Raw genomic sequence first — 27158 nt, forward strand, 5'->3', positions numbered from 1 at the left:
GACAGATTTAAAGGGGGTGACAGCTGCGGGCATGGAGGAGGGTGTTACCAGAGATGGGCTTCCTATATACCTCAGTTATAATTTTACCATTTAAAGTACCTTGGAAAGTAACGTCCAGATAATTGATTTTTGTACCCCCAAACTCAGAGGTGAACTGAATGCCAACCTTGTTCTGAAGTGTGTTCACAAATATCTCAGCATCATTTTGACCACCTTTCCAGATGATCAGAAGATCAGCAATATACCTTCTATAGTATATAATCCTTTCTCTTAGATGCTCAGCACATCCAAAGATGTGAGACAGCTCCCACTAACCCATGAACAGGTTGGCATAGGAGGGGGCAACCTTAGCCCCCATAGCCATCCCACATCTTTGGAGGTAAAAGTGAAGACATGGGTTAACAAAAATTTGGTTACCCTAAGAATATATTCACAAAACTTTCGATCATAGTTGGTCACTCTCTCTAGAAAGAAACTGATTGCCTACAAACCTCTGTCATGGGGTATTGAGGAATACAAAGCAACCACATACACTGTTAACCAGTTGTAGTCCTTATGCCAGGACATGGACTCTAATTCAGTTAGTAGCTGCTTTGTATCCCTCAAATAGCTGGCCAAACCTTTAACCAGCAGTTGGAGTATGGCATCCAGCCACTGGGAAAGGGGTTCAAACATGGAGCCTATACCACTAATGATTGGCCGGCCCTTTACATCCAAAAGGGATTTGTGGACTTTACCCATACATACTTCATGGAATACCACCCACAAGACTAACGCCAAATTTTAGATACATACTAACCTTTAATTTAAAACCAAACTATTAATGGATAAATAAGTGTCAATGCACACTCGCTAACGATACGAGCTCTATGGGTTTTTAGCAATCTACCTACTAAATAAGTGTCTCTAGAAGACGATGAAAATATATAAAATTGACTATCTAATATGTGCATCTATAAAAGAACTGTGATATATAAGTGTAGTAAGACTAACCCTTCATAGGCAGTGGACTATGTGATAAAAATACATATCTAGTTATATTAAAAGTGATGAACTTTTAAACTATCAGCAAAGTGAAAAATGGAATGTGAAAAAAGCTGATTATCGATCTGACAGACTCTCCTATCTACTCTACATTCATTCATTCATAATGACTAATGTTATCCTTAATATCTAATGATAAAAAGTGAAGATATTTCTAATATACTTGATGTATACTAGATACGTCTAGCAGAATATACTGCATGTGTGTTAAATACCTCTTGATATCTTGTGATCTGTGCTATTTAGATCTGAATCTATGAGTAACAACGTGAAACATAATAACTAACCCACATCATCAAAAATACTGATATCTCTGATACAGAAAAAATAAAGTCAATCTGATAGTCCCCAACCTGGCCTTAAAGGGACGCTCATTCCAAATTTTTTTCTTACATGATTCAGATAGAGAATGCAATTTTAAGCAACTTTCTAATTTACTCATATTATCACTGTCTTCATTCTCTTGCTATCTTTAAATGAAAAGCAAGAATGTAAGCTTAGAAGCCGGCCCATTTTGGTTCACAACCTGGGTTGTGCTTGCTGAATGCACCCACCAATAAACAAATGCTGTCCAGAGTCTGAACCAAATAGAGGCTGGCTCCTTAGCTTAGATGCCTTTTTTTTTTTCAAAAAAACGGCGAGATTATGAGTTTTAAGGGGTCCTAACACTGCTTTTTATCTAACACTGGTATTACAAGTTTGGCAGGTACAGGTCTACCGCTCACTTTTCTTCCGCGACTCAAGGCTACCGCAAATCCCCTGACGTCAATTGCGTATCCTATCTTTTCTATGGGATTTGCCTAACGCCGGTATTACAATCTTGGAAGAAGTGAGCGGTAGACCCTCTCCTGGCAAGACTTTAAAAGTCAGTAGTTAAGAGTTTTATGGGCTAACGCTGGAACATAAAACTCTTAACTAAAGTGCTAACAAGTACACTAACACCCATAAACTACCTATTAACCCCTAAACCGAGGCCCTCCACATCGCAAACACTATAATAAATATTTTTAACCCCTAATCTGCCGACCGGACACCGCCACCACCTACATTATACTTATGAACCCCTAATCTGCTGCCCCCAACATCGCTACCACCTACATTATACTTATTAACCCCTAATCTGCCGCCCCCAACATCGCCGCAACCTAACTACACTTATTAACCCCTAATCTGCCGATCGGACATCGCCGCCACTATAATAAATGTATTAACCCCTAAACCGCCGCACTCCTGCCTCGCAAATACTAGTTAATTTTTTTTAACCTCTAATCTGCCTGCCCTAACATCGTCGACACCTACTTACATTTATTAACCCCTAATCTGCCCCCACCAACGTCACCGCTACTATAATAAAGTTCTTAACCCCTAAACCTAAGTCTAACCCTAACCCTAACACCCCCCTAATTTAAATATAATTTAAATACATCTAAATAAAATAACTACAATTAAATAAATTATTCCTATTTAAAACTAAATACTTACCTGTAAAATAAACCATAAGATAGCTACAATATAATTAATAATTACATTGCAGCTATTTTATGATTTATTTTTATTTTACTGGCAACTTTGTATTTATTTTAACTAGGTACAATAGTTATAAATAGTTATTAACTATTTAATAACTACCTAGCTAAAATAAGTACAAAATTACCTGTAAAATAAATCCTAACCTAAGTTACAATTACACCTAACACTACACTATCATTAAATAAATTACCTAAACTACCTACAATGTATTACAATTAAATACAATAAAGTAAATTACGGAAAAAAAAACAATAAATTACAAAAAAATAAAATAAATAAATTACAGAAAATAAAAAAAATTACAAGAAGTTTAAACTAATTACACCTTATCTAAGCCCCCTAATAAAATAAAAAAGCCCCCCAAAATAATAAAAAGCCTTACTTTATACTAAATTACAAATAGCCCTTAAAAGGGCCTTTTGCGGGGCATTGCCCCAAAGTAATCAGCTCTTTTACCTGTAAAAAAAAAAGAATACCCCCCCAACATTACAACCCACCACCCACACACCCCTACTCTAAAACCCACCCAATCCCCCCTTAATAAAACCTAACACTACCAATAAAACCTAACACTACCAATCCGATTGGCTGATAGCATTAACCAATTGGATTTTTCCTACCTTAATTCCGATTGGCTGATAGAATCCTATCAGCCAATCGGAATTCGAGGGATGCCATCTTGGATGACGTCATTTAAAGGAACCATCATTCGTTGTTAGTTCGTCAGCCTAGAAGGATGTTCCGCGCCGGAGGTCTTCAAGATGGAGTCGTTCCTCATCGGATGGATGAAGATAAAAGATGCCGCTTGGATGAAGCCTTCTCCCGGTCCGGATGTCCTCTTCTGTCCGGATAGGATGAAGACTTCTGCCGGTCCGGATGTCCTCTTCTGCCCCATCGGATGACCACTGGTGCCCTGCTGGGTGAAGACGGCTCAAGGTAGGGTGATCTTTAATGGGGTAGTGTTAGGTTTTATTAAGGGGGGATTGGGTGGGTTTTAGAGTAGGGGTGTGTGGGTGGTGGGTTGTAATGTTGGGGGGGGTATTGTATTCTTTTTTTTTTACAGGTAAAAGAGCTGATTACTTTGGGGCAATGCCCCGCAAAAGGCCCTTTTAAGGGCTATTTGTAATTTAGTATAGTGTAGGGCTTTTTATTATTTTGGGGGGCTTTCTTATTTTATTAGGGGGCTTAGATTAGGTGTAATTAGTTTAAACTTCTTGTAATTTTTTTTATTTTCTGTAATTTAGGGTTTTTTTTTGCGTAATTTAGTGTTTGTTTTTTTCTCGTAATTTACTTTATTGTATTTAATTGTAATTCATTGTAGGTAGTTTAGGTAATTTATTTAATGATAGTGTAGTGTTAGGTGTAATTGTTAGGTTAGGATTTATTTTACAGGTAATTTTGTACTTATTTTAGCTAGGTAGTTATTAAATAGTTAATAACTATTTAATAACTATTGTACCTAGTTAAAATAAATACAAAGTTGGCAGTAAAATAAAAATAAATCATAAGATAGCTGCAATGTAATTATTAATTATATTGTAGCTATCTTATGGTTTATTTTACAGGTAAGTATTTAGTTTTAAATAGGAATAATTTATTTAATTGTAGTTATTTTATTTAGATGTATTTAAATTAGGGGGGGTTAGGGTTAGACTTAGGTTTAGGGTTAAGAACTTTATTATAGTAGCGGCGACGGTGGTGGCAGATTAGGGGTTAATAAATGTAAGTAGGTGTCAGCGATGTTAGGGCAGGCAGATTAGAGGTTAATAAAAATTAACTAGTGTTTGCAAGGCGGGAGTGCGGCGGTTTAGGAGTTAATACATTTATTATAGTGGCGGCGATGTCCGGTCGGCAGATTAGCGCCTATGTTTCCCCCCCCACCCCCAACCCCTTTGCCCCTCCAAATGTGCTCTCTTACTAATACACGGCTAGATTACATGTTTTGCGTTATGAGTGAAAAAGCCTCATAACGCTGCTTTTTCACTACCGCTGCTATTACAAGTCTTGTCAGAATAGCTGTACCGCACCCTTTTTTGTACATAACGCAATGTAACTACCACACCTTTCAAAGAGTCCTTTTTCAATGGGACTTCAACATAACGCTGGTATTACGAGTTTTGCCTGGGAGGCCAAAAAGTGAGCGGAACACCCTTTATATTGACAAGATTCGTTCCGCCATCTAAAGTCAGTAGTTATGGGTTTTACATTACAAAGCTGTAGCATAAAACTCATAACTAAAGTGTTACAAATTACACTAACACCCATAAACTACCTATTAACCCCTAAACCGAGGCCCTCCCGCATCGCAAACACTATAATAAAAATATTAACCCCTAATGTGCCGCTCCGGACATCGCCGCCACTATAATAAACATATTAACCCCTAAACCGCCACACTCCTGCATTGCAAACACTAGTTAAATATTATTAACCCCTAATCTGCCGCCCCCAATGTCACCTCCGCCACTATACTAAAGTTATTAACCCCTAAACCAAACCCTAACCCTAAGTCTAACCCTAACACCCCTAACTTTAATATAATTAAAATAAATCTAAATAAAAATCTAAATAAAAATTACTATCATTAACTAAATTATTCCTATTTAAAACTAAATACTTACCTATAAAATAAACCCTAAGCTAGCTACAATATAACTAATAGTTATTGTAAAAGCATCGTAAAACTTAGTAACGCAGCCCCATTGATTCCTATGGGGAAACACATTTTATGTTTACACCTAACACCCTAACATGAACCCCGAGTCTAAACACCCCTAATCTTACACTTATTAACCCCTAATCAGCGACCCCCGACATCGCCGACACCTACATTATACTTATTAACCCCTAATCTGCCGCTCCAGACACCGCCACCACCTACATTATACTTATTAATCCCTAATCTGCTGCCCCCAACATCGCCTACACCTACATTATATTTATTAACCCCTAATCTGCCGCCCCTAACATTGCCGCCACCTACATTATATTTATTAACCCCTAATCTGATGTCCCCAACGTCGCTGCCACTATTCTAAATTTATTAACCCCTAAACCTAAGTCTAACCCTAACCCCCCTTAACTTAAATATAATTTAAATAAATCTAAATAAAATTACTATAATTAACTACATTATTCCTATTTAAAAATAAATACTTACCTATAAAATAAACCCTAAGCTAGCTACAATATAACTAATAGTTACATTGTATCTAGCTTAGGTTTTATTTTTATTTCACAGCTAAGTTTGTATTTATTTTAACTAGGTAGACTAGTTAGTAAAAAGTTATTAACTATTTACTAACTATCTAGTAAAAATAAATATAAATTTACCTGTAAAATAAAACCTAACCTGTCCTACAATTAAATAAATTACCAAAATGAAATACAATTACCTAAATTACAAAAAAAACAAACACTAAATTACACAAAATAAAAAAGAAATTATCAAATATTTAAACTAATTACACCTAATCTAATAGCCCTATCAAAATAAAAAAAGCCCCCCCCCCCCAATAAAAAAAAAAAACCTAGCCTAAACTAAACTGCCAATAGCCCTTAAAGGGACATTAAACACTTGTAATATAAAATGATAAATTGTATATATAAAACAACTCTGCAATATACATTCATTATTTATTTTGTCCTCTTTGCCTGTAATTCCATTCTGAAATTGTGAGCTTTTCAGTTCCTGTTAGAAATGGAAGTGCAGAACACTGTTAAATCCAGCACAACCATTGGCTGCACACTCTAGTGACATATTTATAACGGTCCCTAATTGGCCACAGCAGAGAAGGTGAAACAAGTTACAACATGGCAGCTTCCAGTGTTTTATAGACACTAACACTTTACACTTATTTTGTCACTTTTTAAACAACTAATGAAACTTTAAAAAATACATCTACATGTTAGTCATGGACTAATCTTTTCTTTGAATGCATCATTCTATCTAGCGTGTATTTAGTGTTTAATGTCCCTTTAAAAGGGCCTTTTGCTGGGCATTGCCCCAAAGAAATCAGCTCTTTTACCTGTAAAAAAACATACAAACATCCCCCCCAACAGTAAAACCCACCACCCACACAACCAAACCCCCCAAATAAAATCCTAACTAAAAAAACCTAAGCTCCTCATTGCCCTGAAAATGGCATTTGTATGGGCATTGCCCTTAAAAGGGCATTTAGTTTTTTTTCTTTGCCCAAATACCTAATCTAAAAATAAAACCCACCCAATAAACCCTTAAAAAAACCTAACACTAACCCCTGAAGATCCACTTACAGTTTTTGAAGACCGGGCATCCATCCTCATCAAGCCGGGAGAAGTCTTCATCCAAGCGGGCAGAAGTCCTCAATGAAGCCGGGAGAAGTCTTCATCCAAGCGGCAAGAAGTCGTCCTCCAGGCGGGCAGTCACCGATATTACACTAATTAACCCATAATCTGGGGGTGGCAGATTACAGGTTAATTAGTGTAATGTAGGTGGCGGCGATGTTGGGGGCGGCAGATTAGGGGTTAATAAGTGTAATGTAGATGGAGGCGATGTTGGGGGCGGCAGATTAGGGGTGTTTAGACTTGGGGTTTATGTTAGGGTGTTAGGTATAAACATAACTTTCTTTCCCCATAGGAATCAATGGGGCTGCGTTACGGAGCTTTACGCTCCTTTATTGCAGGTGTTAGGCTTTTTTTTTTTAGCTGGCTATCCCCATTGATGTCTATGGGGAAATCGTGCATGAGCACGTAAAACCAGCTCAAAGCAGCACTGGTATTTGTGTGCAGTATGGAGCTCAACACTGCCATATTGCCTGTTAACGCCGGGTTTTTGCAAACCTGTAATGGCAGCACTATTAAAGGTGAGAGGAGGAAATAACTTGCAAGTTATTACCGAGCCGCTCATAACACAAAACTCGTAATCTGGCCGACATTCTTCTGATTGGCTGCAGGTTCATTCCAAGTTACTCAGGAATCTCTGTAATGCATGTGGTGGGCATGTGGTGGGAAATCATATGGTGGGAAATTATTGAATTGAGGTCTTTAAAGGGATTTCCAGTATAGGGTATGCCAGCATTTTAAATAAAGCAAATACTATTTTATTATGTTAAAAACACATTTATTTTCATTTCTTGGTAATTGTGTAGGGTATTTTATGTCCATTTAAGCAGTTTTTAAACCTTTCCTTTCTGTAGCCTATATTACACTTACAAAAAGTGTAAATTTGCAAAAGAAAATGGTGAATTATGACTAAACATGACAGCTGCATCCTTATGAATATTGTTACTGTCTATCTCAATTAATTTCTGTTACACAGTTTTAATTTCTTATACTAACACTTATTGATATAAAAAGTAACAATTTATTTCCAGTTTATAAAAGACGATGGGCACTTCACATGCCCTTTTAGTGCCAGTGATATTGTCCCTTTACATACAAAATGGCAATGGTTTCATAAAGTAAGAAAGATATGTAAAACTGTCCTTATTTTTCCATAAAATGAATGCATATACATTACCTTTGAAATGTGTCTGCAAGCAGTGCTATTAGTAAGTTAACACAGAGAATAGCAGAAACTCCTAAGAAGGTTCCACACAGTATATAGGCCATGACTGGGTCAACATTGTACATATCGGAAAAAGCATAGTCGTCAACCAAGGTCATCCGGAAAATGGTAAACATCATCTGGGGTACGCTCTTCATGTTATCCACATACCCTATATATATTTAAAATACATATAAATTATTAGAAAATATTATGACAGATTAAGTAAATGTGAGTTTTTATTTATGTATGTGTATATATATATATATATATATATATACGCACACACACATTTTTGGGCATCTTTTCCAACTGAAAGATCTGCTGCTTAAATGCATTAGAATGGCACAGACAATTAAAGGGACACTCTAGTCAAAATTAAACTTTCACGATTCAGATAGGGCATGCAATTTTAAACAGGTTTCCAATTTACTTTTATTATTAAAATTGCTTTGTACTCTTTGTATTCTTTGTTGACAGCTAAACCTAGATTGACTCATATGCTAATTTCTAAGCTCTTGAAGGCTGCCTCTTATCTCAGTGCATTTGACAGTTCTCAGCTAGACAGCGCTAGTTCATGTGTGCCATATAGATAACATTGTGCTCACTCTTGTGGAGTTACTTATGAGTTAGTACTGATTGGCTGAAATGCAAGCCTGTCAAAAGGATTGAAATATGGTGGCATTCTGCAGAGGCTTAGATACAAGGTAATCACAGAGGTAAAAAGTATATTAATATAACCGTGATAAGCAAAACTAAGGAATGGGTAATAAAGGGAGTATCCATCTTTCTTTCTTTCTTACAGGTGGTGAGCATCCATGATGCATTACTCCTGGGGATCACTCTTCCTTACCACTAGAAGGAAGCAACATTTCCTAAACTTCAAGAGCTCTATAAAACCCCTCCCACCTCACAGTTACTTCAGTCTTTGCCTCTCTGGAGGTGGTTGAAGAATAAAGATGTGCATTGGATTCTTCAGATAGAGGGGTTCTCAGTCTATATTGAGGCATGGTTTCCCCTGAGAGTACAGTGCTTGTCAGAGGGATGTATATGGACAATAGTTTATGACTTTTTGCCTTATGGGAGATCTGTTGAAGACCCTCCATAATTGGTTGTAGGGACTTGTCATTTGCCTTCTGTGGATCTACAATTTACTCCTATTCTGTAACCTCTGCTGATATGTTTCAGTACTGACTTTCTACTGGTTGTTTGGCTGGTAGATGAGTATTTATTGGTAAGTATAATTAATTTCTCATTCAAGCCCCGATGATCTAAAGTACTACGAGGTAGCGAAAGATTCAAAGGGATTTGTAGCTATGTCGAGCGAGCCTGATTAAATATTCCATACTCTCGACATAGCGGCATCACCGAGAGGCGTTTACTATGCATGGCATTGGTTGGCGATACTGGATATATACAACACCCTGCATTGCCGATCATATTGGTGATGTATAGTAAAGGGATGCTTTCAATATAACAGCCGTGTGGCTAACCGCTAATCCTAAAACCCCTAAATCGAAGTACCCCACAATCGCAAACTGACACTACACTAATGAAGATCTAAACCGCCACATACCCACCGCAAGTATCTATCCTGTTAACTCCTATGCCACCACATACCTACTGCAAGTCTATAACTATAAACCCCTATGCCGCCACATACCCCTCCAAGTATTTAATTATTAACCCCTATGTCTCTAACTCTAAACCCCTATGCCGCCACATACCCACCGCAAGCATCTAACTATTAACCCCATGTCACCACATACCCACAGCCAGTATCTAACTATTAACCCCTATGCCTCCACATACCCCAAATACAAACTAACCTATCACCTAACCCCCTTTAAACTAAACCCCCTACGTTACAATAAAAGTCTAAGTAAAAAAATATATATAATAAACCTAAACTGCCACTACCCCAAATGAAATCTAACCCTACTCTACTTAACACCTAACCCCCATCTAAGATACCCCCCTCTAAACTAACCCCACTAGATTACAATAAAACAAAAAAAGCTGTTACAAAAAAGAAAAATAAACTCTAGTATCCAAATAAAAAACTCACCATTATACCTAAAACTAAAACTACATGGCCCATAAAATAAAAAACATTCAAAACAAAAAAAACTAAACTCTAACACTAAAAGAAATTACAATAACCCTTAAAAGAGCCTTTTGTGGGGCATTGCGTTAAAGTGATCAGCTCTTTGGGGGGGGGAATATTTTTTTTTACAAAACCCCCATCTACATTAAAGTAACCACCTTTCCCCCAAAATAACAAAATCTAACTAAAAAAGAACCTAGGCTAGAAAGTAGAAGTTAAAATAAAAACCCTATTCTTAGAATAAAAAAAACACCCCTTAAAAAAGCCCTAACGCCAAAAGTGGTACTCACTGTTGGGTACTCCAGCTCCTCTTGAGCCAATGTTGGGGCTCTTAATCCCGGCTCCTGGATCCAAGGGCCCACGGCCTCCGTTCTGCATCTTCTTTTCTTCGTCTCTCTTAAGGGATCCCTCCTTTTCATGCGGTCGCCGGCGCATACTAAAATTCCGGAAGCACGCAACCCCAATATATAAGGGTACCACTTAATCCTGATTTTAAATCCGTCAATCCCTATTGGCTTATTTAAATCAGACAAAAGCAAGAAGGCTTTTAAATTTAAATTCAAATTTATATATAAGAGTTCCACTCTTCTGGAATTTCAGTGTGCGGCAGCGACCCAATGAAAAGGAGGGCTCGCCGAAGAGAGCCGAAGAAAAGAAGATGCAGAGTGGAGGCAGCGGAAGAGGTCACTGAAGTACGCCTTCACCGCTTTGAAGATGGGCCCCCGGTGCCTGGAGCCTGGATGAAGAGGGCCCTGTCGTGGATTAAGATTGCGGAGGCAGCGGAAGAGGTGATTATTGATGGTTACTATTTATTAGACCTTAATCAACTAACCTCCCCCATACCTGTGGGCAGGTTGATTAGGTGATTATTGTTAGTTAGTATTTAGTAGGATTTAATCTCCTAACCACCCCTCCTACCTGTATGGCAGTTGATTAGGTTAGGGCATCTTAGGGGTTAATAGTGCATTTATCTAGATTTTTTTTAATAGATTATGCATTCTTATGTATGATGCATATTCTATTGACTATTGTATATTCATTAATATGAATTTATTTAAAAAAAAAATCTGCTGTGTTTTTTTTTTAAACATAAATATATATTTTAAAATTGATATTTATGTTACAAAGGGCATTAGTATTACAATTGTTTTAATACATAACAGGCATTCAGTTATGTAATACTATAATTATAATGCAACTGTCTTTTATAACATAAATAGCTATTTAATAATAAATGCATCAAGCAGGAATATCTATATTTTAATTTATATATCCAATACTTAAACTAATATGCATTATTCATGACCATGCATTTTATTTCAAAGATTTTAAATACAATGTAGTCAAGCATTGCATTGATATTCAATATTTAAAAAGTTATGCAAGTATATTGCATAATGGTTTAAGAATTGCATATAGATTAAAATGTATTTATGTTAGTTTGCAGTGTTTATTAGTGATAACATAGATATATCTCAATATTTATTTATGTTATCATAGTCAGTAGCAATACATTATATTTTTACACAACAGGTATGAAATTATGTATAACTTGTGTTTATAATTTCTAATTAAAGACAATTTAATTAACATTATAAACAACATTAAGTACATTTTAATTTATATGCAAATATTTAAGCATTATGCATTCTACATAATAATGCATTATTTTAAATATTGAATATTTATGTGTAGGGCCTTAGCTTCTACAGTTAGTTTTAGGTTATGGCGGTTTAGGGGTCAATTTTTAAATGATATGCATAGTCATGTGCAATGCATATTGTTTAAATTAATGTAGATATCTTAAAAGGGACTTAAAGGGACATAATACACTAGATGTTTAGTTGCATAAATATTTTGTAGATCATCCATTTATATAGCCCATACAGTTTTTTTTTTGTTTTTTTAAATGTAAAGTTTTGCTTATTTTTAAATAACATTGCTCTGATTTTCAGACTCCTAACCAAGCCCCAAAGTTTTAACTAAACTAATGTATACCTAATGTATGTATACCTCCTTCAGCTTGCTCCTGTTTGTGTTAAGGGTCTTTTCATATGCAGAGGAAGGGGGGTGTCTGCTCTTTTTCCTATACAGCTACTTTCAGTGGGTGTTCCAGCTAATATTTTAAACAGAGCAAAACTGGCAGCTTCTAAGTAAGTTTTTAAACGGTTTTATACTAGATTTTTATATCAGTATCTATGCCTATTATTGTTTATAGTAGTGTATATTACATGCAGTTATATACAAATTGATGTAAACTGTCCCTTTAATGGTTGCTTGCTATTTTAAACATAAACATATATTTTAAAATATATATTTATGTTTAAGATATCTACAATACTTTAAATAATCTACATTGTACCCCTCGCTGGCATAGCCGGGCTCCTGGAACTCAGCACCGGACCGGAATTGAGCCCGGTCTGCTATTCCTTAAAAGGTGTTTAAATCAAATAGTGTGCAGGGGATCAAGTCGCCCTTTAGTATGTTGACGGTAATTTGATGAGGCACCTAGGGATACCACTTGTTTGGGGATGTTACCTTCTAGGAGAAATGGGGGACTGGAATTTGCAGGACCTCCGGGGTCGACGGTCGGCCGCCGGCGTTTTAGCGCATCTCTGTGATACATTATTTAAACATTGATTACAACTTTAGTGACATAGCTTCATAGTTATAATGGGGAGGTTTATTATTTATAGTATAGTTTATTATAGTGTTTTTTTTTTGTATTTTTTTAAAGTATGCAGTTAGCTGGGTGTAGGTTAGACATTACATCAGTGTAGGAGGTAATAGGGACAAAGCTGGACATTCCAGGGGTGTGTAGGTTAGGCGTGATGTAGGTGTAGGCGGTCAAGGGGGAGTTAGCTGGGTGGTTCAGCGGAAGTGGGTTAGCTGTGACGTAGGTGTTGATGGTTGGTGTGCAGTAGCAAGGTGGAGCAGGGGTAGTCTAGGTTAAGCATGACTTTGTTATAGGTGTTCAGGGGAAGTTAGCAGTGAGTGCACTGTCTGCACCGTGTAGGGCCCCCCTCTGCAGCTAAATGCAAACGAGCGGTGATGTTGCGCTGTGGGTGGTGATGTCACGCTCCCATTGACTTCCTATGGGAGAGACATCACTGCTCGCTGGCATTGCTCAGACACGCCCCTTATACAGTCATGCGGGGAAAAAAGTGCAACCTCTTTGAACAACAACACAAAATGGAGAAGCCATGTGTGAAAAACTAAGTACAGCCTTACTGCTTTCATATAAATTAAGAGGCCAGGTGCTGCTAATCAAATGCCCTTGATTAATTGATCATCAGCAAGTGTGACCACCTCTATAAAAGCTGAAGTTTTAGCATTTTGCTGGTCTGGAGCATTCAGGTGTGTGTTAACACAATGCCAGTGATGGACTTTAAACAATTTAAAGTCCATTATTCTACAATGAGAAAGATTATTCACAAGTGGAAAACATTCAAGACAGTTGCCAATCTTTCCAGAAAGTAATGTGTTGTTGTGCATATGTATTCACCTAATTTTAAGACATGCCAATGACCAGATGATTGTTATTATGTTGACACCATAGAATTCAAAGTATAGATGGTCTTGGGACAGAATCTCTATTTTATTCCCCTTGCTTTTTTTTCTGGCTTTCTTTACAGGAGTGTGCTTAAGATGTATATCCATAAGTGAAAAACGTAATCAAATCTGCTATCTCTGAGGCGCTGGCTGCTGCCCCGCCTTCAAGTAAGTGTAAAAGGTCAGTTCCAATTTTACCTTCTACTAGTAATATGTCCCCTGAAGTCAGGGATACTGTTGTTACTTCAGAAGGTGAAGTTTCTTCAGATGATGAGGAGTCCTCCTCTGATGTTGAACTTGATACATGCTCTTTTTTATTTAAAACTGAACATATTAATTCTCTTTTTGGGGTTAAAGATTCTAAGTTTTTGAGGATAAGCCTTGTAATTGTTTATATCAAACTTTTAAAACAGTTGCTAAGCTCCCTGAGGTTTTTCCTATCCCTGAAGCTGTTTCTGACATAGTTTCTAGGGAACAATCTAAGCCAGGTAATTCCTTTAATCCTTCTGCAAGGTTTAAGTTACCCTTTACCTGCTGCAAATGTTGAATTGTGGGAGAATGTTCCTAATGTTGATGGGGCTATTTCCACTTTGGCTAAGTGTACTACTATCCCTTTAGAAGACAGTACATCTTATCGCCTGCTCTGAGGCTGCGGACATCAATCCGCCCGATCACATACGATCAAATATGATCAGGTTGATCAACACCCCCCTGCTAGCGGCCGATCTCCACAAATCTGCAGGGGGCGTCATTGCACAAGCAGTTCACCAGAACTGCTTGTTCAATGATAAATGTAGACAGCGTACACTGTCGGCAGTTATCGATGTGCGGCGGACATGATCGCTACAGCGGATCAAGTCAGTCCGCACCATGATGAATCTACCCCCTGGATTCTGATGAAAAGGGACTCTTATCTACATTTCCAAACAGACAATGTCACAACAGTGGCTTATGTTAACCATCAGGGGGGGAACTCACAGTCCCCTAGCCATGAGGTAGATCTGATTGCTTCTCATTTAAACAACAAACTTCCCAAAGTCAAGGGATACTCAGGCAGTGTTTGCTGATGCTCTAGTAGCTCCTTACTCATTTCAGATTGCTTATCTGTTTCCTCGTGTGGTACTTCTTCCTGGGGTGATCTCCAAGATAAGCCTAGAGAAATCATCAGTAATCCTGATTGCCCCAGCTTGGCCTCGCAGGAATTTGTAGGTAGATCTGGTTCAGATGTCCAACTGCCCTCATTGGCTTCTTCCTTTACAGTCAGACCTTCTGTCTCAAGATCCATTTTTTTCATCCGGATCTCAAGTCTCTAAACTTGATGTCATAGAAATTGAATGGTTAGTCCTTAGACATAGAAGTTTCTCTGATTCTGTAAATAGGAAGATCTATCATAAGATTTGGAAGGCCTTTATTTCTCGGTGTATAGATCAGTGATTTGCAACCTTTTTTTTTTGCCGCGGCACACTTTTTTACATTAAAAAATCCTGTGGCACACCACCATTTTACAAAATCACAAGTAGCCTAATACAGGATATGTATACAGTATATCAATATATATATATATATATATATATATATATATATATACACTGTACTGTGCTGTCATGCCATGCCTCCTACAAACTATACATGACATATTGACATTCATTCACAAACAATCATAATCATTTTCTGTGAATGAATGTCAATGTCATGGTTGTAAATGATGCCTGATGAGCCTGTTGTCAGTCTGCGGCGGCACACCTGAGGATCTCTCACGGCACACTGGTTGAAAAACACTGGTATAGATCATGGTTTTTCCTGGCATTTTTTTTAGGATTTTGCTGTTCTTACGGGATGGTTTGGATAAGGGCTTATCTGCCAGTTCTCTGAAGGGGCAGATTACTGCTCTTTCGGTTTTGTGTCATAGGAAGATTACTCATCTTCCTGATATTCATGGTTTTGTTCATGCTTTGGCCAATATTAAACCCTTAATTAAGTCCATTTCTCCTCCATGGAGTCTTAACTTAGTGTTAGTTTTCGCAGGCTTAAGAGACTTGTTCCAGTTAGCACTAGACCTCCAAACTGAGCAAGAAGTGTTCTGAACAAAGGAGGAGCTATGATCTTTTGCATAAGGTGGAAAGTTTTATTCCCTTTGGCTAGAAGAGTTGCAGAATTGTCTCCTCTTTCCTGTGATCCTCCTTATCTTATTTTTCATCAGGATGAGGCCGTTTTAAGGACTAAATTTGACTTTTTGTGCCCCAGAAAATATAAGCACAGTGATTGATGTTGTGTCCTAATCCTAAGAATGCTTCAGAGAGATCTTTGCATAGTTTGGTCAAGTTTACCAAGAGAGGATGGCACTAAAAAAGCTATTCGTTCCCCAAAATAAACATATATGATAATACAATTGACTTGAAAAATAAAAATGCACAATATAAAACATATAAAATACTGGGATAATCTTATCCGTTATAAATGTTAAAAAGTCTCTCCTTGATAAATGTAATGAGTCTCTCCTTAAAGACAAAATCAGTATTATTGGCTTGATTTGCTCTTGATAAAGGCCCAAGGGCTGAAACGCGTAGAAGCTGCTGAAGGATTAATTCTGTGTGTTAAATACACAGAGTTCAACGCGGATCGATTCTAAAGAAACTGAGGTTACTTGGAATGAACCTCCTTTTTCTGACCACCATAAGAACAAATACTACTGTTTTGCCAATAATCCAGCAGACGGAACCACTGGCTGAAACACTGATACAGTGTATAACAAGACTGCCAATAATACTGATTTTCTTTCAGTCTTTAAGGAGAGATTCGTTACATTTATCAAGGAAAGACTTTTTAACATTTATATTGGATAAGATTATCCCAGTATTTTATATTTTTTATATTGTGCACTTATATGTTTAATACGGATGAATCATATTTTTATAAGCTGAATTGTATTATTAAATCATTTTTATTTTTCAAGTCAATTGTATTATCATATATGTTTATTTTGGGGAACGAATAGCTTTTTTAGCGCCATCCTCTCTTGGTAAAATTGTCTGTAAACTTGATCTACTAGTTAGGAGATCTAGTAGATTTTTGAGGATTGAGCATTATTCGCACAGAAGGAACTAGGTATTTGTGTGTATTCATAGTTTGGACAAGGTCAGGGCCACTTCCAGGGCTTTCAAGAATGAGGCTTCAGTTTATCAAAATTTCAAGTCAGCTACTTGGTCTTTTTGCATACTTTTACTAAAATTCTACCGTTTTGATGTTTTTGCCTCTTCTGAGGCAGCCTTTGATAGAAAGGTCCTTCAGGCAGTTAGCTTGATTTATTTTTGTGCATTAAAAAATAGTTGTATGCCTTTTCTGTGGGGTTGTTTTAAATCCCACCCTTTATGTTATTACTTGTTTACTCCCTATCTTGGGTATAAGTTCCAGGAGAAATGGATAGTGGGCTCTCACCCCCTGTGTGAAAGAAAACATAATTTATGCTTACTTGATAAATTCATTTCTTTCATGGTGGTGAGAGTCCACAAGACCCCAGACTGTGTTTTTCTGGTGTTGTTTTTTTCTTGAGCACATTTTTTTCCTTCTCCTTTTATGGTATTTATTCCTTTTTCCTACCTCATTTTGCTTGGCTAGACTGTGGTAACTGTGTGGTGGAAGGGGTTTTATAGCGCTATGGGGTTTTGGGAATCTTTACCTCCTCCTAGTGGTAAGGAAGAGTAATTCCCAGGAGTAATGGATCGTGGACTCTCACCATCATGACATTTATCATGTAAGCATAAATTATGTTTTTAAACAATAAAAATTCTGGAGTAGACTGACCCTTTAAGAAAAAAATATACAATATTTTCAAATGGCAATTTTGATGGAACCTTAGTAAGACAAACTTTTTACTTTTTTTAGTAAATACATTCAATTTACATGAACTGTTAATAATTAAATACAAATTAAACATTTCCTATTCAGTTCTAAGAACAGGGAATCTCAGAGGTAAAAGTGTTTTCTATACAAGTGTTTTGTTTTATTTAGTACCTCAAACATTATGTTTTTTTATCTCCTGCTTATCTATGTTGTTTATTCAGTATTTATATTATGTATAGACTTTCCATTCTAATTTAACAGTATTTTTTCTGGTTTAGTTAATATGTCATCCTTGCTCTCTGTATGTATTTTTATATCTGCTCTATAACTTGTTTGTTGTGACATCAGTTCAATTTGAAAATTCAATGCAAATTTGATTTAAAATAAATAAAATGTATTCCCAATTACCCATTAAAGGAACATGAACCCCAATTTTTGTCTTTCATTTTTCAGATAGAGAATACAATTTAAAAAAAAGTTTAAATTTTATTTCTATTATTAAATTTGCTTCATTCTCATGTTATTCTTTGTTGAAGAAATATCTGAATAGGCAGTGTGCACATTTCTGGAGCTTTACATGACAGGAAATAATGCTGCCATCTAGTGCTCTTGCAAATGCATAACATTGTTGCAAAACTGCTGCTACTCCTGAACTTACCTTCCTGATTTTCAACAAAGGAGGAACAAAGAAAATGTTATAATAAAAGTACATTGGAAAGTTGTTTAACATTGTATGTTCTATCTGAATCATGAAAGAAAAAAATGTGGGTTTTATGTCCCTTTAAGGAATTGTTACAATCTTGCACTTACTCTCAGTATACAACAATTTCTAAACATAAACCAGTATTGTATTTTTTCAGTAATCCCAATCCAGAAATGCTTTGGCCCCAGTCACTTTACACAGACTTGTGTGCCGCGATGACACATCCAGGAAGATTGCCTCTCTTCCATAGTATCCTTTGCAATGTTCTCCCCTGATTACTGGGGGAGCCCTTAGGCCCCGAGCCCTGCACTCTCTACCATGTTTACTTAAGTTCATAAGGACTTGGGACTCAGATCCCTGATGTTATTAAGATATCTGTTGACTGTTATTGTTACCATCGCTTTATGCACTAAATTACAAATATATATGCCTGGGTCAATGTTATTATTGCACTAACTATTGTGTTATACCCTCAGGTCTACCCCCCTCCCACCATGACTCTATGCCTCCGGACATGCAGTAGGTGACCTTGAGAGTTTCCTAGCTAGCTAACTACCTTCTATACCCCTAGCTAGGGGTGTGCCAATGGCTGTAAGTGATCGCACATTCCCTACAGAAATGCTTTGACCCTTAATGCCCCTTAAACTCAGAAATGTTACCACCCGAAAACAACCCAATATCATTATCTGCATTGTTAATCTCCTAATTTTGTAATCCAACCCTCAAATGTACACGATTAATGACAAATAAAATTATGATTTTGGGGGTTTAGTGATTATATCCCCTGTATGTTGACCGATCCCTTTTAATACTGTTTAGTGATGCTAATAGGTGATGTGTAAAATAAAGCAGTTATTGTTCCAAAACCGTAAAGATATGTGTGCATCTGTCTTCAGGATTTGAACAGGGGCATTATGGGTACAATGTGTGTTTGTTGTGTTATTGATTTTGCTTATTGTTTTTAGTGTAAAAATGCTTATTATTATTATTTTAACTTGAGCAGGTAGCATCTATATTTGTCTGGTGATGTTACTTTCCGATGTCATTCAATATGGCGGAGGTAATATGTATTCTGTGCATGCACAAAACCAATGTTAAATATTGGGGTACATGGTCGAAAAGTGTTTTCTGGGGGTTTATCAAATCATTTTAGCTGTGAAATCCAGTAATTGGAAAATAGCTTTGAAAACGTGTTGTATAATTATCAAGAATTTGGATTATGATCAGAACAAACAGGACTGGCATTTGTTAAGTATTAAACCATTGTTTTGCAAAACCAATAATGTAAAAAGTGCTCTTGGATAAACAATAAAAATTGCATCAACATTGAACACAGCTCATCTGTTGCTGTTAACATGACAATAATTACCAACTGATAGCGTCTGATCACCTTCTTACTTTATACTGAAATCTTACCTCCAAAAATGATCCAGAACGCACAGGCATAAGGAATGTAAAATTCTCCATATAAAAATAGAAATTTAAGGACATCAGCCACAATTTTTCCAAGCATCACAATGAATGGGCCCAGAAGTCTAAAGAGAGAAAGATATACCAGCCGTAAACATGGCTACCAAATATTTATGAATATATTTGACCAGTTTTACATAAATATATATATATATATATATATATATATATATATATATATATATATATATATATATAACTGCCTATATAGTGATGACAAATATGTATGACTCCTTAAAGGGATACTGAACCCACATTTTTTCTTTCATGATTCAGATAGAGCATGCAAATATAAGCAACTTTCGAATTTACTTCTATTATCAATTTTTCTTCATTTGCTTGCTATCTTTATTTAAAAAAGAAGCTAAGGAGCCAGCAAAGTTTTGATTCAGAACCATGGGCAGCACTTTTTTATTGGTGCTGTCCAATCAGAAAAGACAACCCAGGTTGTTTACCAAAATGGGTCAGCATCTAAACTTACATTCTTGCTTTTTCAAATAAAAATACCAAGAGAATAAAGAAAATTTGATAATAGGAGTTAATTAGAAAGTTGCTTAAAATTGCATGCTCTATCTGAATCACAAAATAAAAAATTTGGTTTCAGTGTCCCTTTAATAAACAGATTAGGAAAATTTGCCAATTTACGGGCACACTTAAATAACCAGCCATTATGAGTGGCTGGTTAATGCTACTGCAAGCTTGAGGTAGCAATTTGTGCTCTAAAGTCAGACCTCTGGTTAATCTGGTTGTGTGTTCTTATCTGAAACAGAGCGAGGTGTTTCAAGAGTACAACTTTAAATATATGTTTAACCACTTTTGAAGGAATTAACAGCATTGTAAAGGTAGAGAATAATGTTTAAAAGTAAAATACTTTAACAAAATTGATCACCTTTTTGATGAGAATTGAATCATGGCAAATAAAACGATACTGAAAATGTTGTCACCATCAATTAAATGTATAAAAACACAAACAAAATATCTTTAAAATATTATCAGTTGTGACAGAGAAAAGAGGAGACTGTCAAGAGAGGATAGAAAGCTGGAAAAGCAGAATGAGGATGAGCACTCTGGAGAGCAGTTGTATTTTTTATTTTTGGTTATCGATTTGGTTTTTGGTTATTGACAGCCATTATCAGTTGTTAACAGGGCCGTTTTGGGAAAATAGAAACCAGATATCGTGGGAGTTAAGAAATACTTAGTTGAAGGTTACAACTTAAACACCTAGATTTAGAGTTTTGCAGCTAAAGGGGTGCGTTAGCTATGCGTCTTTTTTTTCTAGCGCTGCTTCTAAACAACGCTGGTATTTAGAGTTCTCTGAAGGGCTGTGTTAGGCTCCAAAAAGGGAGCGTACAGGCATATTTACCGCCACTTAAACTCTCAATACCACCGTTGCTTACGGTAGCGGCTAGCTGGAAAAACATGCTCGTGCATGATTCCCCCATAGGAAACAATGGGGCAGTTTGGGCTGAAAAAAAACCTAACACCTGCAAAAAAGCAGCGTTCAGCTCCTAACGCAGCCCCATTGTTTCCTATGGGGAAACACTTTCTAAGTCTGCACCTAACACCCTAACATGAACCACGAGTCTAAACACCCCTAACCTTACACTTATTAACCCCTAATATGCTGCCCCCGCTATCGCTGACCCCTGCATTATATTATTAACCCCTAATCTGCCGCTCTGTACACCGCCGCAACCTACATTATACCTATGTACCCCTAATCTGCTGTCCCTAACATCGCCGACACCTACATAATATTTATTAACCCCTAATCTGCCCCCCCAACGTCGCTGCTACCTTACCAATGTATTAACCCCTAAAGCTAAGTCTAACCCTAACACCCCCCTAAGTTAAATATAATTTTAATCTAACAAAATAAATTAAATGTTATTAACTAAAGTCTTCATATTTAAAGCTAAATACTTACCTGTAAAATAAACCCTAATATAGCTACAAATTAACGAATAATTATATTGTAGCTATTTTAGGATTTATATTTATTTTACAGGCAACTTTGTATTTATTTAAACTAGGTACAATAGCTATTAAATAGTTATTTATTATTTAATAGCTACCTAGTTAAAATAATTACAAAATTACCTGTAAAATAAATCCTAACCTAAGTTACAATTAAACCTAACACTACACTATCAATAAATAAATTAAATCAATTAACTACAATTACCTACAATTGAATAAACTAAACTAAATTACAAAAAAAAAAAACACTAAATTACAAAAAATAAAAAAAGATTAGAAGAATTTTAAGCTAATTACACCTACTCTAAGCCCCCTAATAAAATAACAAATCCCCCCAAAATAAAAAAATTTCCCTACCCTAATCTAAATTAAAAAAGTTAACAGCTCTATTACCAGCCCTTAAAAGGGCTTTTTGCGGGGCATGCCCCAAAGAAATCAGCTCTTTTTTCTGTAAAAAAAAACACAATACCACCACCCAACATTACAACCCACCACCCACATACCCCTACTCTAACCCAAACCCCCCTTAAATAAACCTAACACTACCCCCCTGAAGATCTCCCTACCTTGAGTCGTGTTCACCCAGCCGAAGTCTTCATCCTATCCGGGCAGAAGAGGACATCCGGACCGGTAGATATCTTCATCCAAGCGGCATCTTCTATCTTCATCCATCTGGAGCGGAGCCATCTTCTTCCAGCCAACGCGGATCCATCCTTCTTCCACGACGCCTACTCGCCAAATGAAGGTTCCTTTAAATGACGTCATCCAAGATGGCGTCCCTCAAATTCCGATTGGCTGATAGGATTCTATCAGCCAATCGGAATTAAGGTAGGAAAAATCTGATTGGCTGATTGAATCAGCCAATCAGATTCAAGTTCAATCGGATTGGCTGATCCAATCAGCCAATCAGATTGAGCTCGCATTCTATTGGCTGATCGGAACAGCCAATAGAATGCAAGCTCAATCTGATTTTTTATTTTATTAGGGGGGCTTAGAGTAGGTGTAATTAGCTTAAAATTCTTGTAATCTTTTTTTATTTTTTGTAATTTAGTGTTTGTTTTTTTTTGTAATTTAGTTTAGTTTATTTAATTGTAGGTAATTGTAGGTACTTGTAGTTAATTGATTTAATTTATTTATTGATAGTGTAGTGTTAGGTTTAATTGTAACTTATGTTAGGATTTATTTTACAGGTAATTTTGTAATTATTTTAACTAGGTAGCTATTAAATAGTAAATAACTATTTAATAGCTATTGTACCTAGTTAAAATAAATACAAAGTTGCCTGTAAAATAAATATAAATCCTAAAATAGCTACAATATAATTATTCGTTATATTGTAGCTATATTAGGGTTTATTTTACAGGTAAGTATTTAGCTTTAAATAGGAAGACTTTAGTTAATAATATTTAATTTATTTTGTTAGATTAAAATTATATTTAATTTTGGGGGGTGTTAGGGTTAGACTTAGCTTTAGGGGTTAATACATATATTAGAGTAGTGGCGAGGTCCGGTCGGCAGATTAGGGGTTAATAAGTGTAGGTAAGGTAGCGGCGATGTTGGGGGGGCAGATTAGTGGTTAATAAATATTATGTAGGTGTCGGCGATGTTAGGGACAGCATATTAGGGGTACATAGGTATTATGTAGGTTGCGGCGGTGTACGGAGCGGCAGATTAGGGGTTAATAATATAATGCAGGTGTCAGCGATAGCGGGGGCGGCATATTAGGGGTTAATAAGTGTAAGGTTAGGGTTGTTTAGACTTGGGGTTCATGTTAGGGTGTTAGGTGCAGACTTAGAAAGTGTTTCCCCATAGGAAACAATGGGGCTGCGTTAGGAGCTGAACGCTGCTTTTTTGCAGGTGTTAGGTTTTTTTTTTAGCCCAAACTGCCCCATTGTTTCCTATGGGGGAATCGTGCACGAGCATGTTTTTCCAGCTAGCCGCTACCGTAAGCAACGGTGGTATTGAGAGTTGAAGTGGCGGTAAATATGCCTGTACGCTCCCTTTTTGGAGCCTAACGCAGCCCTTCAGAGAACTCTAAATACCAGCGTTGTTTAGAAGCAGCGCTAGAAAAAAAAGCCGCGTAGCTAACGCACCCCTTTGGCCGCAAAACTCTAAATCTAGGTGTAAATTATTATAGGTAGTAGCATGGAAAAAAAGTGTTAAAATGTAACCTTTAATGAATTACAATTGCTAAAATAATAAAATATGATCCACACTCAAAAGATTAAAAACAAATAAAGATAGCAGAAATCAGAGTAATAATAACTTGTCTGTGCAATTATTCCCGCATATATAATGTCTATAAATGCTCTAAGTTTATGTCGCTATCGATATTATGTCAATAGGTTGTTAACAAAATTAAGTTCCCTGAGTAAAGTCTGGAGGAGCATTCCGGTTAGCGTCACGTCATGCTGATGCAGTGCTCTGACTCTCCCGTGGTGGAGAGACTGTACGCCACGCTTCAGCCCTTGTCTCGAATCCCTCAGGCCGGGCATGACAGCACCCTTAGCACGCCCCTGAGCCTCTCCATTAGTTCTGCGAAGGTAGACGGCGGAGGGCAACACCAAAGGGGGAAACGGCAGTGAGGCCCTATCGACGCACCGTGGAGACCCCATGCCGCCCCAGTAGCAGCACGAGGCATTTCATCCTCTCCTTCCCACCACTGACTTCAGGAGCTACCCCCAGCTGAGCACTGTAAGCAAGTGGAATTCCACGCCAAAGTCTTTATTCTTCAACTTATGCCGATGTTGTTCGGCCGCAGCCAGGATTTGGCTGTGTTTTCTTCGTCAGCAGACTCCATCTCTGGAAGTGATCTAGGTGAGATCGGCACTTTCTCTTATTTCTATGCTTGCACAGTCAGTTTGCTGGTCAATGAGTCTGGGGAGGGATTGCCTAATTAAGCTATAACATACCCCTTTAGCTACGGTAAGGGACCTTGGGCTTCCAGCTGTACTAATCCATCTACCCCAGTGAAGACACCAGCAACCCAGCATACTGGGATTGTCCAATATCATTAACTTTTTAGCCCCACCAATATTCCGGTTCTCTAATAATTGGGATACCATTAATTAAAGAAGAGGAACAAAGTAAAGAAGAAAAGCAGGGGGGGCGAAGAGGGGGTTTGCCTTAACTTGAACAGCTCCTTACACGCTATTAACACTTCATGTCTGAAATTACTTAATTTCCTACTCTTGAAGGATTAACTCTAATCTTGCTTGGAAACTTCCATCCCTATACGCTTTGCGAAAAAATCTGTATTATGTCAAAGGGCCCCTAAAGGAAAAAAAGAAATCTTTTAACTTCTAGGTCAAGGAAGAGACCACACGGTTGCCTTATAAAGCCCAACTTCTATATATCCCTACTGATATCCCTGGTTTTTTTAAGCTTGGAGTCTGACCCCCTTCCCTTTGGACCTATTCTGGGACTACCCCCTACACATTTAAAAATCGATGCAATTAACATTTTGAGCACTTATATTCTATGGAGAGTTTTTATCTCATTTATTTTTCTGTTTACAGCGGTATACCCCTGTGAAGCTCTATCTCCATATTGCTATACCAACGATAAGGCTAAGTCTTGAAGGCCTGCGTAGTTGTTGGCCTGCAGCGAGAGTAAATAAGTGTTATCACTGCTAAATCTTTGAATTTGCTTTTTTTTAAATTATTTCATTAGTATTTAATAACAGTTGTTGATACAAACCCTAGTTACAGGGTCTCTTCGGCACCTCACTAACTCTGAGCTGATATATCCTTCTCTAATGAAAAGCTAAGAAATAGCGAAGGAAAGTGCTGATTTGTTACACCAGAATATGTGCTAACTACTATTTTAGCTTTAAGGCGTATGCCATACTTTTCCTAGTTATACTGAGGCTCTCTACTTTCTGGTATTGTATTGGATAATCCCTATAATAGCAATCTTTTGCTATTTAATATATTCCTGAGATAAAACATACCCCTCTTGTGAAAAGAAAAAAGTGTCACCTTGATTGGTTTGTCAATTATTCACATTGCTCATTGTCTCATATTTGCCGGGAACTTTACAACATTTGCTGATATACACCTACATTATACCTATACACCTATATTATAGGAAGCTTCCTACATGACCGTATCTACTTTAAGGCCTATTATATTTATTTTTTGTCCTGAGAACTACCAGAACAGTGCATTTCTGCCACTACTATATCCATGAGATAAAATTTGATTCCTCCCCCCACCGCACTCTCACCCTCACCTTTTCCCCCTGTTTTTTTGCCACTTCCTAGGCTCTATCACTCTCTACACACCATGTGCGAGGAACACGGAAAGAAAAAAACAAACTTGTGTCTATTCACAAGATAATATAGACTATGGTTCCTCATTTCCATATAAAGAGGACCAAGACTTTATTAAAATAATCTCTGAGTTAATTCTTCCTCAATTTGAGCAGGTCATGAAAGATCTGGCCTCCCTTTCGAGCAATGTCTAACAATACGCCAATAGGCTTACAGAGGCGGAATCACGTATTTCTGATCTTGAGGCTCAGTTCCTCAATTTTGAATTGTTCCAAAGGGAGGACAACAAAGAACTAATAAAATTGCGAGATAAACTCTCTGAAATAGAAGATCAAGGCGTAACAATATACGAATAATAGGTCTCCCTGAAACACAAGAGTTTGATGATCTTATTCACTTTGTCACTGTAACTCTTCCAAAATTGCTAGACATACCACTAGGTGACCCCCCTAGTTGTTGAAAGGGCCCACAGAATGGGCAATTGTGCGTAGAAAAGACGCTAGGCAGGGCCCCAGGCCGGTTATCATAAAAATGCTAAACTTTCAAGACAAAAGCAAGATTATGAGGTATTTTAAAAAGAAAAGAGATCTGCCTGTTGCAGACAACAAAAAAATCCTTATCTTCCAGGATTTCTCTGCCGAAACCCAAAGTAAAAGAAAGGAGATTCAACCACTATGTACATATTTTATTAATAAAGGTATGCAAGCTTTCATAATTTACCCAGCTAATATTAAAGTTAACACAAAAGAGGGATGGAAGATTTTCTCCTCCCTGAGAGAAGGCCAGAATTTCTCCAAACAAGTACAATGATTCAAAGGTTGTTTGTAGAATTTCTTTATACTGTTTTTAACTTCCCTTTTCCCCCCTCTTTTTTTCCCCCTTCCTTCCCTGTTAACTTTTTGCCTCCCTCTGTAGTCACTGTGCTGGTGATATTTGCAATTCCCCTCAGGATTTTTAATGCATGGTTTTAATATGATATCATGGAATGTCGGGGGTATTTCTTCTCCCATGAAAAGGAAAGCCAACATTAAACATCTCAAAAACGTATTACAAGAAACTAAGTTAAAACTAGCTGAAGTCAATAAATTGAAATGTAACTGGATAGGTGAAGTTATTGCAGCAGATAGTATAG

General features: G+C 37.0%; 1 protein-coding gene across 1 annotated transcript in view; it reads right to left on the reverse strand.

The window, feature by feature from the left end:
- Positions 1-27158, reverse strand: part of LOC128661719 (transient receptor potential cation channel subfamily V member 6) — a 286517-nt gene that overhangs the window by 99084 nt on the left and 160275 nt on the right. The window contains exons 15-16 of the mRNA XM_053715942.1: positions 19720-19838; positions 8075-8273 (exon numbers count right to left, since the gene is read on the reverse strand). Of these exons, the coding sequence (XP_053571917.1) occupies positions 8075-8273; positions 19720-19838 (318 nt within the window). The remainder of the gene's footprint in view (positions 1-8074; positions 8274-19719; positions 19839-27158) is intronic.

Source organism: Bombina bombina, chromosome 5 (assembly GCF_027579735.1).
Source record: "Bombina bombina isolate aBomBom1 chromosome 5, aBomBom1.pri, whole genome shotgun sequence".
Taxonomy (NCBI): domain Eukaryota; kingdom Metazoa; phylum Chordata; class Amphibia; order Anura; family Bombinatoridae; genus Bombina; species Bombina bombina.